Below are 18,738 nucleotides of genomic sequence, written 5' to 3' on the forward strand. Positions count from 1 at the left end.
AATGCCTCTTATTGGGATGTAATGTGTAAATATAATAAATAAGACTGTAACATACATCTGGCTTTTTAAATCACTAATAATAATGCTGAATGAGGAGTTATTTCAAGAAAAAATGATAAAAGACAGACTGGTGAGCAAATTCATTTCTGTCTGAAATTAATGCAAAACACATGCTGGGTATAACGGGAAATATTGAAGAGTTGCACCACATGCTGGGACTTAGCATAAATCCTCTTCTGATTCTTGCACTTATAGACATGCTAGATGTTTTCCTTTGCAATCTTTCTGCAACTCCTATATATCAAATCTTTAACTAAATCCACTTTCTTGCATATTTCTTGTAATCCTAGTATGTGCCTATCTGGTATTTTCTTTACAGTACTGTATATTTTCCATAGTGCGGAAAGGTAGGTTACAAAATGTGACAAGGATTTTTTTTTCTAACATTATAATATTTCAAATTTTGATGACGCATAATTCCATTCCTACAAACGGCCTTTTAGGAGACAAAAAACAGAAGCCATAAATGCAAATATAAAAACGAGGACCAATGGAAGGGAAGGGAGAGCAGGGTGACAAGGTGTGAGAAGCCATGTAGGAAATGGTCCTTGAGGCACACATGCACAGCCAATCTCCTGTCAGTTTTACTAGCTCTGCTAATTCATTACACTTTTAGGGAGCCAGGCTGCAGATTGTTTGTTTATTTATTTAACAAGGACCTGTGGGATAGGCCTTCACATTAGGGATTTCCTAGAATTTTCATGTACTCAGGCTGCACCCTGGGCACACAGCTGAAATACAAAAGCTATGCCGCTTGAAAGCCATGTCCTCACCAGAAGTCATGGGGAAGGCTTGGGGTCAGGGAGTTTGGTACGTGTGGTTTAACAAACATGCCCACTGCCCTGGGTGCTCCACATCTGGTGCAAATGATTCAGATCCCTGACAAGAGTATTTTGTGTGGCAGACAAAATATAGTATTTGGGACCATTGCTAATATGCCTAAGGCCCCATATTTAGTATTGCTTTTGCTCTTGTCTGTGTTAAGCTTACTGAGGGCCTGAATTTGGCTTCTAAAATTCTAAAGCCAGACTTTGTCACAGCTAGGAATACAAATGTAAATATGGAAATGCTAGCAAATCATAATATACTGTAATTTATTAACATTCTCTTTCTCATGAAGGTTTTGCTTTCCACTTAGTACAATCTCTCAGTTTAAAGTAGGAAGTCAGGTCCAAAATAATGTCCAAATACCATTTAAAATGTGAATGATTTCAAAACAGAGCAGTTAAAAAGACTAAACCTGCCAATACTTGCCAACTTTTACTAGCAGTGAGGTCATGATGAGTATGATGCTGGCAGACCAAGTGCCAGTTCTTGCCAAAGCTGTAAGTGTCAGCTGAGCACTAACAAATTCATAGCTGGAAACCAGCCCAGCTCACCTGGTATGCTAGTATTGTTCAACATAGATGTTAGACTTGTAAGAATGTGTTCTGGTGTTTAGACTCTGTGGAATGCTTGTAAGTTGTAATCTTACTTGGAATGCCTGTATCCCATGCAATAAGGTAATATGTAAGTTTTGGTTTTTTACTGCAAAAATGCCTGCTCTGAACCTGTGAACCCTGTCAGGAAGGGAATGGTCCACTGCCCATTAAGAACAACTATCAAAATTAAATGGGCTTTTGTGGAACATTATGATACAAAGACTTGGTTAATGGCCCTCTCACAGCCATGAAGGTGCTATGTGAAAGAAAGCACATGTATCCCATGAGCTTGAATGCTGGAAGAACAGGGATAAAATAGGGACACGGAAATTTTTTCTTTCTCTTGCTGTTTGGACTCTCACAGAGCTGGAGTTAGGAAACACAAGCAGAGGTCACAAGGGTCAACCTGGGTTAGCCCTAAAAGGCATTCATTGCCGACAGATTGCTACAACTCTGTCACCTTTTCAAACCATAGACTATATGTAATTCATTTGTGTGTATATATTACCTGCTTTAACCTCTAAAGAACTCTCTTTTCTTTTTCCTATTTAATAAAATCTTTAGTTAGTTTTACTATAGGTTTGGCTACAAGTATTATCTTTGGTGTGAGATCTGAGGTACAAATTGACCTGGGGTAAGTGACTGGTCCCTTGAGACTGGGAACAACCCAAATCTTTTATGGTCTTTGGTGTATGGCAGCCAGCTATCACTAAGTCCAGTTTGTCTGGGTGGCAAGATGGACTGGATTGCCCAAGGGGACTGTCTGTGACTCCCTGGTAAGACTGTTACAGTGCTTCAGGAGTTCACATTTGTTACTGGGTTGGTGAAATCTAATTCTAGAACATACAATCAGTTTGAGGTCTCTACCCTGCTTTTCAGCAGTCTGCCCTGAGGCTGGCATTCATGGTTGTGAACCATTCCAGATGGCGTGACAGTGAGATTTATTGTTCTAGAAGTTTTTGCCTTTAATTTGCTGCTGCCAAGGCACAAGGAGAATTTTGGGGTGAGACAGCAAACTAACTACTCACATAAGGCTGGATGGTGCAATTCTTACGATTATTTGCTGTCACAAATTAATATTAGTAATTCTTAGTCCCACTGGTTTTATTATACTACTTGTGACAGAAAGGTTGTACTCGATGGGCCTGATTCTGCTCTCACTTACATTGGTGTAAATCAGGAGTAACTCAACTGAAGGTAGTGGAATTGCACAGATGTAATGTAGGGAATCCCAGAATGAATTAAGGTTGCAGATTTGGACCCGCAATGATCAAAATAATTTCATTCCTTTAATTCAGGTCTTTGGGCAAAAGCGAGTTTTTACATTGCCCATTGATTCTCAGCTTAGCGCAGTGGAGTCGAGAACTAAAAGTGGTTGGAGCTACGTCATGTATGCAGAGCGTTCCCATTTCAGTGTCTACATGGCTCAGGTTCATTCTTGACAGATGAGTGTATATTAGTAAGTTCCTCAGTTTCTATAGGATAGAGCAAAGCAGATTGCTGTCAAACCCACTAATAGATAAGCCTTTAATTTGATCCATTATTAGCATCAGATGTGGAAAGTAGTTAGTTATAGGGATTACTTACGAAATGTAATTTAGTTAACTGAAGAAATTATGCATTTTAACCCTGTGAAATGTATTAAATTAATCTTTTAATCACTGAATCTGATTCTCCTCTCTTATACTGGAGTAAATCACGACTAACTCACTGAAATTGCTAAATTACACTGGTGTTATTGAGAAGGAAATAAGGCCCTGTCTCTCTCAGGAGTTGAGTAGATTTGAATTTTTAAAGCAAAATTACTCGTCCACAATTTTTATTCGTATATGCAAATAGAAAACTTTGATGCTAATAAATAGAGAAGATATATTCTCCCCTATAGTCTTGTGCATTAAAATCCAGACAAGCTTCCATACTATCCTATGTATGCTGGAATGTTACCTTTTACAAATTGGCTTTAATTTGTCACTATTTTTATTTTTCATAGGTTAAAAAAAAGTGACTCAATACTGCATCCTTAAATATTCAGTGAAATCTGTGAAATCTATGTAATTTTATATTTGCACTTGACCGTGTTAAATTGTTCCAGATGGATGATTTAAAATATTAAGTTAGTAATTATAGCAGATCTCTGCATGCAGCCAGAGAAGGATAGTTTATATTAAAGTCTTCCCTTTGATTTTTGCAGACCTTACTAGGGGTATGTCTACACTACGGAATAAGGTCGAATTTATAGAAGTCGGTTTTTTAGAAATCGGTTTTATATATTCGAGTGTGTGTGTCCCCACAGAAGTGCATTAAGTGCATTAACTCGGCGGAGTGCTTCCACAGTACCGAGGCTAGAGTCGACTTCCGGAGCGTTGCACTGTGGGTAGCTATCCCACAGTTCCCGCAGTCTCCGCTGCCCATTGGAATTCTGGGTTGAGATCCCAATGCCTGATGGGGCTGAAACATTGTCGCGGGTGGTTCTGGGTACATATCGTCAGTCCCCCCTTCCCTCCCTCCCTCCCTCCGTGAAAGCAAGGGCAGACAATCGTTTCGCGCCTTTTTGCCTGAGTTACCTGTGCGGACGCCATACCACCGCAAGCATGGAGCCCGCTCAGGCAACCGTCACCGTATGTCTCCTGGGTGCTGGCAGACGCGGTTCTGCATTGCTACACAGTAGCAGCAACCCCTTGCCTTGTGGCAGCAGACGGTACAATACGACTGGTAGCCGTCCTCGTCATGTCCGAGGTGCTCCTGGCCACGTCGGCTGGGAGCGCCTGGGCAGACATGGGCTCAGGGAGACTAAATTTTTGGTGACTTGACCAGGTCATTCTCTTAAGTCCGGCAGTCAGTCCTATTGAACCGTCTTATGGTGAGCAGGTAGGCAATATGTCCTTCTTCACCGTCTGCTGCCAGCCAAAGATGTAAAAGATAGATGGAGTGGATCAAAACAAGAAATAGACCAGATTTGTTTTGTACTCATTTGCCTCCTCTCCTGTCTAGGGGACTCATTCCTCTAGGTCACACTGCAGTCACTCACAAAGAAGGTGCAGTGAGCTAAATCTAGCCATGTATCAATCAGAGGCCAGGCTAACCTCCTTGTTCCAATAAGAACAATAACTTCGGTGCACCATTTCTTATTGGAACCCTCCGTGAAGTCAACCCTGTAAGCCGTGTCCTCAGTCGCCCCTCCCTGCGTCAGAGCAACGGCAAACAATCGTGCATCTGAGTTGAGAGTGCTGTCCAGAGCCGTCACAATGGAGCACTCTGATTGGGCTAAAACATTGTTGCGGGTGGTTCTGGGTACATATTGTCCGGCCCCCGTTCCCTCCCTCCCTCCGTGAAGGCAAGGGCAGACAATCGTTTCGCGCCTTTTTTCCTGAGTTACCTGTGCGGACGCCATACCACCGCAAGCATGGAGCCCGCTCAGGTAACCGTCACCGTATGTCTCCTGGGTGCTGGAAGACACGGTATGGCATTGCTACACAGTAGCAGCAACCCCTTGCCTTCTGGCAGCAGACGGTACAGTACGACTGGTAGCCGTCCTCGTCATGTCCGAGGTGCTCCTGGTCGCCTGTGTGAGGTCGATCAGGAGCGCCTGGGCAGACATGGGCGCAGGGACTAAATTTTTAGTGACTTGATCAGGTCATTCTCTTAAGTCCGGCAGTCAGTCCTATTGAACCGTCTTATGGTGAGCAGGCAGGCAATATGGATTGCTAGCAGTCCTATTGTACCGTCTTCTGCCGAGCAGCCATGAGATGTGGATGGCATGCAGTCCTTCTGCACTGTCTGCTGCCCGCCAAAGATGTAAAAGATAGATGGAGTGGATCAAAACAAGAAATAAACCGGATTTGTTTTGTACTCATTTGCCTCTTCCCCTGTCTAGGGGACTCATTCCTCTAGGTCACACTGCAGTCACTCACAGAGAAGGTGCAGCGAGCTAAATCTAGCCATGTATCAATCAGAGGCCAGGCTAACCTCCTTGTTCCAATAAGAACAATAACTTAGGTGCACCATTTCTTATTGGAACCCTCCATGAACTCCTGCCTGAACTACTCCTTGATTTAAAGCCACCCCCTTTGTGGATTTTAGCTCCCTGAAGCCAACCCTGTAAGCCGTGTCGTCAGTCGCCCCTCCCTCCGTCAGAGCAACGGCAGACAATCATTCCGCGCCTTTTTTCTGTGCGGACGCCATACCAAGGCAAGCATGGAGTCCGCTCAGCTCACTTTGGCAATTAGGAGCACATTAAACACCACACGCATTATCCAGCAGTATATGCAGCACCAGAACCTGGCAAAGCGCTACCGGGCGAGGAGGCGACGTCAGCGCGGTCACGTGAGTGATCAGGACATGGACACAGATTTCTCTGAAAGCATGGGCCCTGCCAATGCATGCATCATGGTGCTAATGGGGCAGGTTCATGCTGTGGAACGCCGATTCTGGGCTCGGGAAACAAGCACAGACTGGTGGGACCGCATAGTGTTGCAGGTCTGGGACGATTCCCAGTGGCTGCGAAACTTTCGCATGCGTAAGGGCACTTTCATGGAACTCTGTGACTTGCTTTCCCCTGCCCTGAAGCGCAAGAATACCAAGATGAGAGCAGCCCTCACAGTTGAGAAGCGAGTGGCGATAGCCCTGTGGAAGCTTGCAACGCCAGACAGCTACCGGTCAGTTGGGAATCAATTTGGAGTGGGCAAATCTACTGTTGGGGCTGCTGTGATGCAAGTAGCCCACGCAATCAAAGATCTGCTGATATCAAGGGTAGTGACCCTGGGAAATGTGCAGGTCATAGTGGATGGCTTTGCTGCAATGGGATTCCCTAACTGTGGTGGGGCCATAGACGGAACCCATATCCCTATCTTGGCACCGGAGCGCCAAGCCGGCGAGTACATAAACCGCAAGGGGTACTTTTCAATAGTGCTGCAAGCTCTGGTGGATCACAAGGGACGTTTCACCAACATCAACGTGGGATGGCCGGGAAAGGTACATGACGCTCGCATCTTCAGGAACTCTGGTCTGTTTCAAAAGCTGCAAGAAGGGACTTTATTCCCAGACCAGAAAATAACTGTTGGGGATGTCGAAATGCCTATATGTATCCTTGGGGACCCAGCCTACCCCTTAATGCCATGGCTCATGAAGCCATACACAGGCAGCCTGGACAGTAGTCAGGAGCTGTTCAACTACAGGCTGAGCAAGTGCAGAATGGTGGTAGAATGTGCATTTGGACGTTTAAAGGCGCGCTGGCGCAGTTTACTGACTCGCTTAGACCTCAGCGAAACCAATATTCCCACTGTTATTACTGCTTGCTGTGTGCTCCACAATATCTGTGAGAGTAAGGGGGAGACGTTTATGGCGGGGTGGGAGGTTGAGGCAAATCGCCTGGCTGCTGGTTACGCGCAGCCAGACACCAGGGCGGTTAGAAGAGCACAGGAGGGCGCGGTACGCATCAGAGAGGCTTTGAAAACCAGTTTCATGACTGGCCAGGCTACGGTGTGAAAGTTCTGTTTGTTTCTCCTTGATGAAACCCCCCACCCCTTGGTTCACTCTACTTCCCTGTAAGCTAACCACCCTCCCCTCCTCCCTTCGATCACCGCTTGCAGAGGCAATAAAGTCATTGTTGCTTCACATTCATGCATTCTTCATTCATTCATCACACAAACAGGGGGATGACTACCAAGGTAGCCCAGGAGGGGTGGTGGAGGAGGGAAGGAAAATGCCACACAGCACTTTAAAAGTTTACAACTTTAAAATTTATTGAATGACAGCCTTCTTTTTTTTGGGCAATCGTCTGTGGTGGAGTGGCTGGTTGGCCGGAGGCCCCCCCACCGCGTTCTTGGGCGTCTGGGTGTGGAGGCTATGGAACTTGGGGAGGTGGGCGGTTGGTTACACAGGGGCTGTAGTGGCAGTCTGTTCTCCAGCTGCCTTTGCTGCAGCTCAACCATACACTGGAGCATACTGGTTTGGTCCTCCAGCAGCCTCAGCATTGAATCCTGCCTCCTCTCATCACGCTGCCGCCACATTCGAGCTTCAGCCCTCTCTTCAGCCCGCCACTTACTCTCTTCAGCCCGCCACCTCTCCTCCCGGTCATTTTGTGCTTTCCTGCAGTCTGACATTATTTGCCTCCACGCATTCGTCTGTGCTCTGTCAGTGTGGGAGGACAGCATGAGCTCGGAGAACATTTCATCTCGAGTGCGTTTTTTTTTTTTCTAATCTTCACTAGCCTCTGGGAAGGAGAAGATCCTGTGATCATTGAAACACATGCAGCTGGTGGAGAAAAAAAAAGGGACAGTGGTATTTAAAAAGACACATTTTATAAAACACTGGCTACACTCTTTCAGGGTAAACCTTGCTGTTAACATTACATACATAGCACATGTGCTTTCGTTACAAGGTCGCATTTTGCCTCCCCCCACCGCGTGGCTACCCCCTCAACCCTCCCCCCTCCCTGTGGCTAACAGCGGGGAACATTTCTGTTCAGCTGCAGGCAAACAGCCCAGCAGGAATGGGCTCCTCTGTGTGTCCCCTGAAGAAAAGCACCCTATTTCAACCAGGTGACCATGGATTATATCTCACTCTCCTGAGGATAACACAGAGAGATAAAGAACGGATGTTGCTTGAACGCCAGCAAACATACACTGCAATGCTTTGTTGTACAATGATTCCCGAGTACGTGTTACTGGCCTGGAGTGGTAAAGTGTCCTACCATGAAGGACGCAATAAGTCTGCCCTCCCCAGAAACCTTTTGCAAAGGCTTTGGAGTATATCCAGGAGAGCCGCGAATGCCAGGGCAAAGTAATCCTTTCACATGCTTGCTTTTAGACCATGTATAGTATTTTAAAAGGTACACTCACCGGAGGTCCCTTCTCCGCCTGCTGGGTCCAGGAGGCAGCCTTGGGTGGGTTCGGGGGGTACTGGCTCCAGGTCCAGGGTGAGAAACAGTTCCTGGCTGTCGGGAAAAGCGGTTTCTCCGCTTGCTTGCTGTGAGCTATCTACAACCTCCTCCTCATCATCATCTTCTTCGTCCCCAAAACCTGCTTCCGTATTGCCTCCATCTCCATTGAAGGAGTCAAACAACATGGCTGGGGTAGTGGTGGCTGAACCCCCTAAAATGGCATGCAGCTCATCATAGAAGCGGCATGTTTGGGGCTCTGACCCGGAGCGGCCGTTCGCCTCTCTGGTTTTCTGGTAGGCTTGCCTCAGCTCCTTCAGTTTCACGCAGCACTGCTTTGGGTCCCTGTTATGGCCTCTGTCCTTCATGCCCTGGGAGATTTTGACAAAGGTTTTGGCATTTCGAAAACTGGAACGGAGTTCTGATAGCACGGATTCCTCTCCCCATACTGCGATCAGTTCCCGTACCTCCCGTTCAGTCCATGCTGGAGCTCTTTTGCAATTCTGGGACTCCATCATGGTCACCTCTGCTGATGAGCTCTGCATGGTCACCTCTGCTGATGAGCTCTGCATGGTCACCTGCAGCTTGCCACGCTGGCCAAACAGGAAATGAGATTCAAAAGTTCGCGGTTCTTTTCCTGTCTACCTGGCCAGTGCATCTGAGTTGAGAGTGCTGTCCAGAGCGGTCAAAATGGAGCACTCTGGGATAGCTCCCGGAGGCCAATACCGTCGAATTGTGTCCACAGTACCCCAAATTCGACCCGGCAAGGCCGATTTAAGCGCTAATCCACTTGTCAGGGGTGGAGTACGGAAATCGATTTTAAGAGCCCTTTAAGTCGAAATAAAGGGCTTCATCGTGTGGACAGGTACGGGTTTACATCGATTTAACGCTGCTAAATTCGACCTAAAGTCCTAGTGTAGACCAGGGCTAGGTTTCTTTGTCTCTAGTTCAGGTTCAGGCAGTGTTTTAGCCTATAATTCTGCCTGCTTAAGTGTAGTGTCTGCTATATGCTTCGGTCTCGCAATCCTATGTCAGAGTTGCTTTCTAGTAATTTCTTTACCAGGAAAAAACCCACAGATGGATGTGGAATAAAAGTAGGCAGTCCATTTATGACCTTGAATGTCATCAGCAAGATGTAGGGGATTCACGACCATAAGAGGCATATGGGACTTTCTTTGTGGGAGCTGTTTATCCAAGGAAAGAATATGTGAGGGGGAGAATGCAGAGGCCAGTCTGGCTGATGTTTTTCCATAACTCTTTTCACAGTAATGGTGCTATGGCAATTGTAATAATAGGTTATTCCCAAGGATGGGTTTAAATACATACATACATGCATGCACATGTACGTACACACACACACACACACACACACACACACACACACACACACATTGGCAGATATTCATCATTTCACCTATCTAGTTGCTGTGGGTAACAGCTGCAGAAGTAACAGAATCCTTAGATAGTTACAGAGCTAGAGGAACACTGTTCAGTACTCCTAACTCTGATTGCCTGAATACACCTAAAGCTTTTCTGACACTCGACAGGCATCTCCTTCCTCCCAGTCATGAGAAGAGAGGGCCCTCCCACACACTTCCCTAGTATACACTTCCCTGGTTTCATAGGGAGAATTAAATTAAATCAAAATCCTCGAGTGGCTTCTTACAGGGAGCGGTGAAAAGAAAATCCCATTGGTGGCCCAGTGCCTACCATCTCCTGGTCTGCTGGAGAAGGAGAGAACAACTAACCACCAACAGGAGCTGAAATGTTTCCAGTCCTACTGATAGAGCAGAAAGTAGGGGAGAGTGAGATCAAACACCTATTTTGCTGACCATTTCCATAAAGAGGTAAGATGGGGGAAGCAGCCCAGCCGGTTGGCACCTGAAGACACCAGGATCAATAAGGTTTGATTAACCCGTAGTTTTCACCATTGGCAATAGATATGGTACTCTTGATAACCTAAGGAATATTCCTATCAATTAAGCCACAGTGACATGGACAGAGTAGGCGCACATAATTTTACAGTGATGTGCACTGTGCAGAGTGAATGTACCATGTAAGTGATGGGAATACAGGTCCTGTTATCAGGAAATGTGTTTTAAAAGGAAAAAACAATTGATGTCAGCAGAATTCTTAGGTGTGGTTTCTAAAAGTATCTTCTTTCGCTTGTCCCTTTCGATGCTTCGCTGCAAACATCTCTCTTTCTTTTTTGAACAGGGCAGGGGGGGATTGTTTCACCATTACTGAAATTCTCTCTTTTTCTATTGCTCTTGTGCAGTTATAGTCATCAGAAGCCTTTCAGTTATCCAGTCCACTCCCTGACACGGGCAGTGACTGAACTGAGTAACGTAGTGATAGCATAATGCACCGCTACAGACTAGGGACCGAATGGCTAGGCAGCAGTTCTGCAGAAAAGGACCTAGGGGTTACAGTGGATGAGAAGCTGGATATGAGTCAACAGTGTGCCCTTGTAGCCAAGAAGGCCAATGGCATTTTGGGATGTATAAGTAGGGGCATTGCCAGCAGATTGAGGGACGTGATCGTTCCCCTCTATTCGACATTGGTGAGGCCTCATCTGGAGGACTGTGTCCAGTTTTGGGCCCCACACTACAAGAAGGATGTGGGAAAAATTGGAGAGAGTCCAGCGGAGGGCAACAAAAATGATTAGGGGACTGGAACACATGATTTATGAGGAGTGGCTGAGGGAACTGGGATTGTTTAGTCTACAGAAGAGAAGAATGAGGAGAGATTTGATAGCTGCTTTCAACTACCTGAAAGGTGGTTCCAAAGAGGATGGATCTAGACTATTCTCAGTGTTAGCGGATGACAGGACAAGGAGTAATGGTCTCAAGTTGCAGTGGGGGAGAATTAGGTTGGATATTAGGAAAAACTTTTTCACTAGGAGGGTGGTGAAACAATGGAATGGGTTACTTAGGGAGGTGGTGGAATCTCGATCACTTTAGATAAGCTATTACCAGCAGGAGAGTGGGGTGGGGGGAGAGAAAACCTTTTGTAGTGATAAACACACATTTTTTCATGGTCTGTGTGTATAAAAACATCTTCTGTATTTTCCACAGTATGCATCCGATGAAGTGAGCTGTAGCTCACGAAAGCTTACGCTCAAATAAATTGGTTAGTCTCTAAGGTGCCACAAGTACTCCTTTTCTTTTTGTGAAACATGTACTGTTATTTATATTATTGTAACCCTAGGAGCCCCAGTCCTGGCCCAGGACCCCATTATGCTAGGTGTTGTGGAAATACAGAACAAAAGGACGGTCCCTGCCCCGGAGACCTTACACTCTAACTGTAACACAAGAGACAGAATGTGGATACAGACAGACGGAGGAGTACAAGGAAACAATAAGACAATATTGGTCAACATGATAGGCTGTGGTCTGAGCACACCAGCAGTGTAACTGTTGTCAGGTTTTTTGTAGGCCTCGTGGCAGAGGGGAGTTTTAAGGAGGGTTTTGAAGCACTATAATGACCTCAAGTTTTGTGGATGTTTACATGGAGTTCTCCCAAGCATGAGCGGCAGCATGGGAGAAAGCAGGGAGGTGCTTGTTTGAAAATTTAACCAGTGGGTGATGGAGCCAGCATCATGGGCTGACCATAACTCTACAACAGTCTGGCCATCACCAGTTGCCAAAAAAGCTCCTGTGTAGTTTGTTGCAGTTGGGCTCAGGTCTGAGGTGATTTTTGTGTACAAAGTGTAAATCATACAGATGGAGTTATTTCATCTAGAGACTGGTGGCTGTTTAAGACCAAGAGAAGTTTGTGATCGGTGTGTGGTTTCATAGGTGAGACTTGTAAAGATTGAGGCTTGTATCCTGACATTGTTGATAGTAGTGAGACTTCTGCACCTGGAACAAGATATGAGTGGGATAGGTCCTGTCACAGTAGCAAATGTTTCATTTATAAAGAAGACATAAGGACACTTGGTGATATTAGCTTTTCCAATGGGAAGAAAATCCCTTAACAATGTCTGTAGTCTCTTGCAAATGTGCTGGCAAAAATCCATTTCTATTTTGAAACCTCAGCTAAAAATAGCCAGACTTGCCATGTGCCTGGCCATTTTTTACAAACAAACCAAATTATTTGCTTACAGCTTTGACTCACCCTAGCTTTGAGGAAATGGTTCTTTCTAAAATATAAGTACTAGCTCGTCACACAATATGGTTGAACCTTCAAATTTCCTTTAAAAGGAAAGGTCAGAGTTTTTTTGCAAATAAACTGTTTCTGTTAAGATGCCTTTTTTACAGGTCCTGAAAACCTCACGCTGGTAGCTTTGTCATAGGACTTGCTCCCAGCAGACACTAGGCAAGCTCTTCCACACAGCTCTGCTAAGGCACCCCAAAATACTTGGCTACCATGCTTTTTCTTTTACGCCTTTGTGACTCGCCTGAGCAGGAACTACTAGCTGTGTGTTGGTTTGCATGATGATGCCCTTGAAGTTTCACAAAGGACTGAACTGAAATTACTAGCTACAAAACACAATTCACTTTGAACCCAGAGGTGAAGCAGCAGTAGCCGTACTTAGCCTGACTGGAAACCATCATCTGAATCATGGGAGAACAGGTTTCCCAGTCGTCTGGTGTTCTCAAGGCTTATCTCCAGCTTAATGGGGGTGGAAAGAATCAGTAAGGGGCACAGGAGGAGTGTTCTACTCTAAGATTAAGGGGAAGGGTAGGTCACCAACTTGGAGGTCACTGTCCAGATAGATATAATGGCCAGCCATTCAAACAAACTGGATGGGAGAGCTAGCTAACAAGCCATCCCCTGAACTGCTCAGGCCAGATGTCTGCCTTCTGAAGACATTAGAGAATAATAAAACAGTCAATGGAACAACACGCCCCCACCCAAAGTGTAAAAGGGGGTTGCCCAGAGATTGTAGAGGAGGATCCTTTTAAAGACATTCAGATTGGAATGTTGTTTATAGATGCAAGGCCAGAAAGGGCCATTATGAGCATCTAGTCTGACCTCCTGTAGAGCACAGGCCAGAGAACCTCACCCAGCGAATCCTGCATGGAGTCCAGTCAAGGATGTGGTGGAACTAGACTAGAACATATCTTTTAGAAAGTCCTCCAGTCTTGATTTAGAGACTCCCACTTATGGAGAAGCCACCACATCCCTCCATGATCTGTTCCAATGGTTAACTTCTCTCACTGTTAAAAATTTGGGTCTGTTAAAACTCCAGAGTACGAAAATCATCTGGACATTGGGCTATGCACTTGCACCTGCCAGGAAGCCTATTAAGAGAATCGTTGTGTTGCTGTTGTTATTGCACAAAGTAGTGCAATTTCCATTACAATAGGTTGACTGTGCCATGAATACTGCAGTAAAGGCAGTTTAATTGAAGTGACTTTCACAGTGGTGGGTAATTGTACTGCAAAATTGTTCACTTTCAGTGATAAAGATTTCATTTTTCTTAAAAGCTTAATCTGGGCAGATATCCTTTGTCATTCAGGAGAAAAAACAGTTTAATGTTTATTAAAACTATTTCTATGCAATATCAATAAGAATCCTGAATATAGAGTGGTTGGCACTTTCTCACTCATTTTTATTCTCTCATAAAAGAGCGTGTTACTTTTAATGAAGTCACAAGAGGACTAGAAGCAGCTGACTGCAAAAATATGATGTAATTAAATGGCATTTTTGCAAGTGTTTTTTTAAAAAGTCACTTAAAAAAGAATTCCTGCTGTAGTTGTGAATAAATTTGCCTTCTGGTCTTCCCTTAGCAAGACACAAATTGACCTTCTAAAATGTTTTGATCTTTAATTACTTCCTTTCTTATTTAGGAGCTTTCATTTGGAATTTTAAAGAGCCATTCTACAATGTAGAACCAGCAAGCCAGCTTCCAACTCACTGTGTTACATCACTTAATATTTTGCACCATTCAATCATTTTATCACCTAGTTTGAAACTGAAGCTGCGAACTTCCAAAGAGAGACAGAAAAAATATGATTTGTGGAAAATATTCAAGACGCGACCATGTTCAAGAAAATAAAGCTCTAAATATCCTAAACTATATTTTTCAATGCATAATTCACCAGATATGGCTGACTGGATGGTGATGGGCTTTGTCGGGGTGGCCAGGGGAGAGTAGAAATCTATTTATCTTAGTAAGACAAATGTCAAAGTATTTACTTTTAAACTCACACAAAGTATAGAATTGGTCCAATTCTGTCAAAATAAAAAAGAAAGATATAGTCACAATCTGAGACCTTCAGGAATTAGACCTCTAATACTTGAAAGAGCTAGGAAATATTTGGTGCTGGAAACAAAGGACATTTTAAAGAATTTAAGATTGGACAGAGTTTTCTGGACACAGTTCTCTGGAAGCTACAGAGCCGGATTCTCCATTGTCCTGTACCGTATGCAGCCATTTACATCAGTGCAAAGGGGCTGTAAAACACTACTAAATCAGACTGGTATGTTTTGCATCCACTTTGCACTGATGTAATGACTGCACATAATGCAGGACAATGGAGAATCTGGCCCACAGTCTGTAAGAGAAGTTTAAACAGAATAATAAGTGGTAAGCATTTAAACTAACAGACTTCTGTCTGAACTTCAGCTTTCTTTAGGCTTGTTGCAAATTTCATGAGTCTCATAGCTCAGGAAATAATTACTTAGGCATCAGCATCTTAGAGGGAATGCAGTCTAAGGTACTTATGGCCCCCCATTACCATAGTGTGTGGGTGCCTCACAATCTTTAGTGTATTCATCCTCACAACATCCTTGTGACGTAGGGCAGTGCTGTTACCCCATTTTACAGATTGATGAATTGAGACAGAGAGAGAGAGAGAAAGATTAAGTGACTTGTCCAATGTCACACAAGTAGTCTATGGTAGAGTAGGAATTAAATCCTGGTCTCCTAAGTCCCAAACTAATGCCCTAATAATTGGACTATCCTGTCTCCTGTTTCTGCCTCTGTTAGCCCATATTTTCTGTGTCTATTCTCTGTCTCTTGACAACATCTCTTAAATATTTCTCACACACATTCACGCGCACACAGAGTTAAAATTCTAGAGTAGGATATAAACTACTTTAAAGGCTTTGGGGAGTAATTGTTTTGATTAATTGCTCCATGTGCTATGATTCACACCTATATATAGCATAGCTTCTAAATCATGAAGTCAGATGCTGGATTCTGCGAATTCAGTATGCCAAGAATTTTTATTTATTGAGCCTGATCCTAATTTTCTCATGTTTTGAAAATCTTTGGCTTGATTCGGATCTCATTTATACAAGTATAATCCACGAATAACTCCATAATGTCAATGGAGTTACACAAATGTAAAACCAGAGTGAGGCTCCTTATGTAGGAAGTAAATTATGGCATTGATCCAAAACCCACTGAAGTCAATGGAAAGACCTCCACTGAGTTCAGTGGGCTTTGGTTCAGACCCCATACGCACTAATAACTTTACAGACATACCTGGGTCCTGCTCTGAATTTGAATTAATGACATATAAATGGAGTAAGGGGAGCAACTAAAGCACAGCAATTAAACACGCAACTTGGTCATCCCCACACCTCAAGGTACACTAAAAAGGAAGTGTGCATTAAGAAATCCTTACAAAAATTGGTAGTCCAGTGAACTTTCAGAAAGGATGGAGTCTCGCCTTTTCTTCTTCTTCTAAAAGTCATCTTTTTCATTTGATAGCTTGCCCATCAGGAACATATAAACCTGAAGGTTCGCCTGGTGGTATCAGCACTTGCATCTCTTGTCCTGATGACAACCACACCTCTCCCCCTGGAAGTACCTCCATCGAGGACTGTGTCTGCAAGGATGGGTATCGTGCTGCAGGACAGGCCTGTGAACGTAAGTCTTTCCAAACAGCGAAGATGAATAGAGATGAAAGGCACATTAGGATGCATAGACAGTGTAACCTTAGCCCTTCTTGGACTGTTTCACTGTAAATGAGATGGTCACGCATCTGTGGGGTTTATTATAGTGTTTCATATGCATGCCCTCAAAAGTATAGATGCTATAAATTAAAAACTCAAACCAGCCAAATTAAAGACGTAAACTAACCGAGTGGGAAATGAAATGAAAATCATGCTTCTGGAATCTCTAACCCTTTTGTTGTTGTATGATTAATTAGTTGTCCACTGCCCTGAGCTGCAGCCCCCTGAAAATGGTTACTTTATCCAGAACGTCTGCAACAACTACTTCAACGCTGCCTGTGGAATCCGATGTAAAGCAGGATTTGATCTAGTGGGAAGCAGCATACGGCTCTGTCAGCCAAATGGCCTCTGGTCTGGTTCAGAGACCACGTGCAGAGGTATGAAAGCCATTTCTTTGGAAAAAGCTTTTGACACAAGTTGTTTTGTTGTTAATGATGGTTTGAGATTTGTTGGTTTTGCTGGCTGAGAGTAAATCCCAAATGAAGGAACATTCAAAAGGACCACCCCATGATGAGTATTTTATCTTCTGGTTTACTAAAATGGAGGAAGAAAACCTTCAGTAAGAAATGCAGAGTGGGTATCATCTGTTAGAGAGCCAAACCCTGGTAAACATTCCGCATTGTCCTCTTTTACACACCTATCCTGTCGATTACTAACTTTATTCACGAGACACCAGTGGAACTGCTAGAGTAAAGTTAGGGTTGTAAATAAAGTTATGGTTAGTAAATAAGGATTTGCAGGATGGGGGTTTCAGAATACCCATGAGGGATCCATCTGGTGGATTAGATGCACGTTGGCATTGGAACCTGGGGGCATAAACTTCAACAAAGAATATTGCTTCCAAATTTCTGATTTATGATCCTTGGGTTTATCATGTGAATGAAAAAAAAAAATGGAAAGTTCCAGGCCACATGTATAATCTCAGAAGAGTTTTGAGTGTGATTCCATTGGACAGTGACTATTTCCTGGAGGCTGAATGTGAGGATATATTAACTAGAAAGGAGATAATCAGAAGGAGTGATCGAAGATGACACGGCTGGGAATAGGGAGAGGGGCTGAAAAAAAGTATTTATCCAAAGAGGGCCTCCTGGCGTCCTAATAACTACGATTGAATATTGCTTTAGTGGATCAGATCACAATTCCATCTTGCCTCTGGCTTAAAACATGATGTTTCAGAGGAAGGTATCCACCTTCCAGTTCCACCAGTGCTCTGGCAGGACACCTTAACCAGTTGTGCAATTCTACAAGGGATGTGGGATTCCTTTCTGACCTCCTACAGGCACTTATGGACTGAGGCTCCTCTTCCACCTTTCACAGCCCGTTTGGAGAAAGGAAGCTTGCAGCCACACACTGGCTGGTATGCAGGTCAGGTTTCACTTAGGGAAAGGATGCGTGATGGAGACAAGGGGAATGGACAGAGCCAGAGAACAGTTATTCTTTGAGACATGCTCACCTGGCAACCCACCTGAATTTGCATAACAAATTGCTGCATAGTCTAATGCTGAATGTTGCTGAATTTACTGTCCCTCTGCAACTCCCAGTGACCCTGGAACGGGTGAGAACTTGCAATGGAAAAAATATGTTGCTAGTACTTTGGGACAGAGAAGCAAGATCCGTGGGATTTGGCCGTGTCATTCCCCTAGGCAGGCTGCAGAGTGAAATAGTTTGAAAAACCAACTGCAGGCTGAATGGAGTATTGGGAGAGCAGGTCTCCATGAGACTCTCTCTCTTACAAAGGGGTCCTCCAGAATGAAAAGGCTGGAGAGCCCCTGCACTGGAGCATAAAGGAAGGACTGATCAGTTTTCACTCTAATCATCTACAGTATTATAGTCTCCACACAGAGAAGTGGAACAATCTTAAGCATGTAAAATTTAGAGAGCCCACCCCCCTTCCCCCCCGCACACACACACACTTTTAGGGGAGAAGCTATTCTGTCTTCTGTTTTTTTGGTGAGGAATGGTTTCTTTTTTCTGCAAGGTTTCACAGTTTTCCTTTTAATGAAGCATTTGGCTTTAACATGGAAAAAGAAGTTAGCCCTCTGTTTTGAGCTGTTATCTTCATGTGGTATTAATTTTCTTTGAAGCATCTAGAGGAGATCCTTTCTTTTTTTCCCTCTCATAATACATCGTATTGAAGTTCCTAATAAAAAAAAAATCCAACCTTAGCATACGCTGTGTCTGCTGTTCTCCATTCATACAAGAAACCGTGCTGTAGAAGAGAGCAAGATCAAAGGCGCAGTTTATGGGCTGTCTCATTAATCCCAACAGTATTTTATCACATCAATTATGAAAGGACCCCAAAGGATTTTAATCCCTTCACACTGCTTTAGGTTTCGACATTAAACATTCAATGTTTTGGCATTTTTGCACTACTTAGCTAAAATGTGTCATGGCTGTGGTAAGTGATGCTTAGACCCATCAGCGCACCTTCTCCAGTTAGCAGCAGCTAATATAGAATTAAGCTAA

General features: G+C 44.1%; 1 protein-coding gene across 1 annotated transcript in view; it reads left to right on the forward strand.

Moving 5' to 3' along the window:
* Positions 1-18,738, forward strand: part of SVEP1 (sushi, von Willebrand factor type A, EGF and pentraxin domain containing 1) — a 171,614-nt gene that overhangs the window by 38,716 nt on the left and 114,160 nt on the right. Inside the window, exons 4-5 of the mRNA XM_037902114.2 lie at positions 16,028-16,186; positions 16,470-16,649. Of these exons, the coding sequence (XP_037758042.1) occupies positions 16,028-16,186; positions 16,470-16,649 (339 nt within the window). The remainder of the gene's footprint in view (positions 1-16,027; positions 16,187-16,469; positions 16,650-18,738) is intronic.

This window comes from Chelonia mydas, chromosome 5 (assembly GCF_015237465.2).
Source record: "Chelonia mydas isolate rCheMyd1 chromosome 5, rCheMyd1.pri.v2, whole genome shotgun sequence".
In the NCBI taxonomy this organism is placed as follows: Eukaryota; Metazoa; Chordata; order Testudines; family Cheloniidae; genus Chelonia; species Chelonia mydas.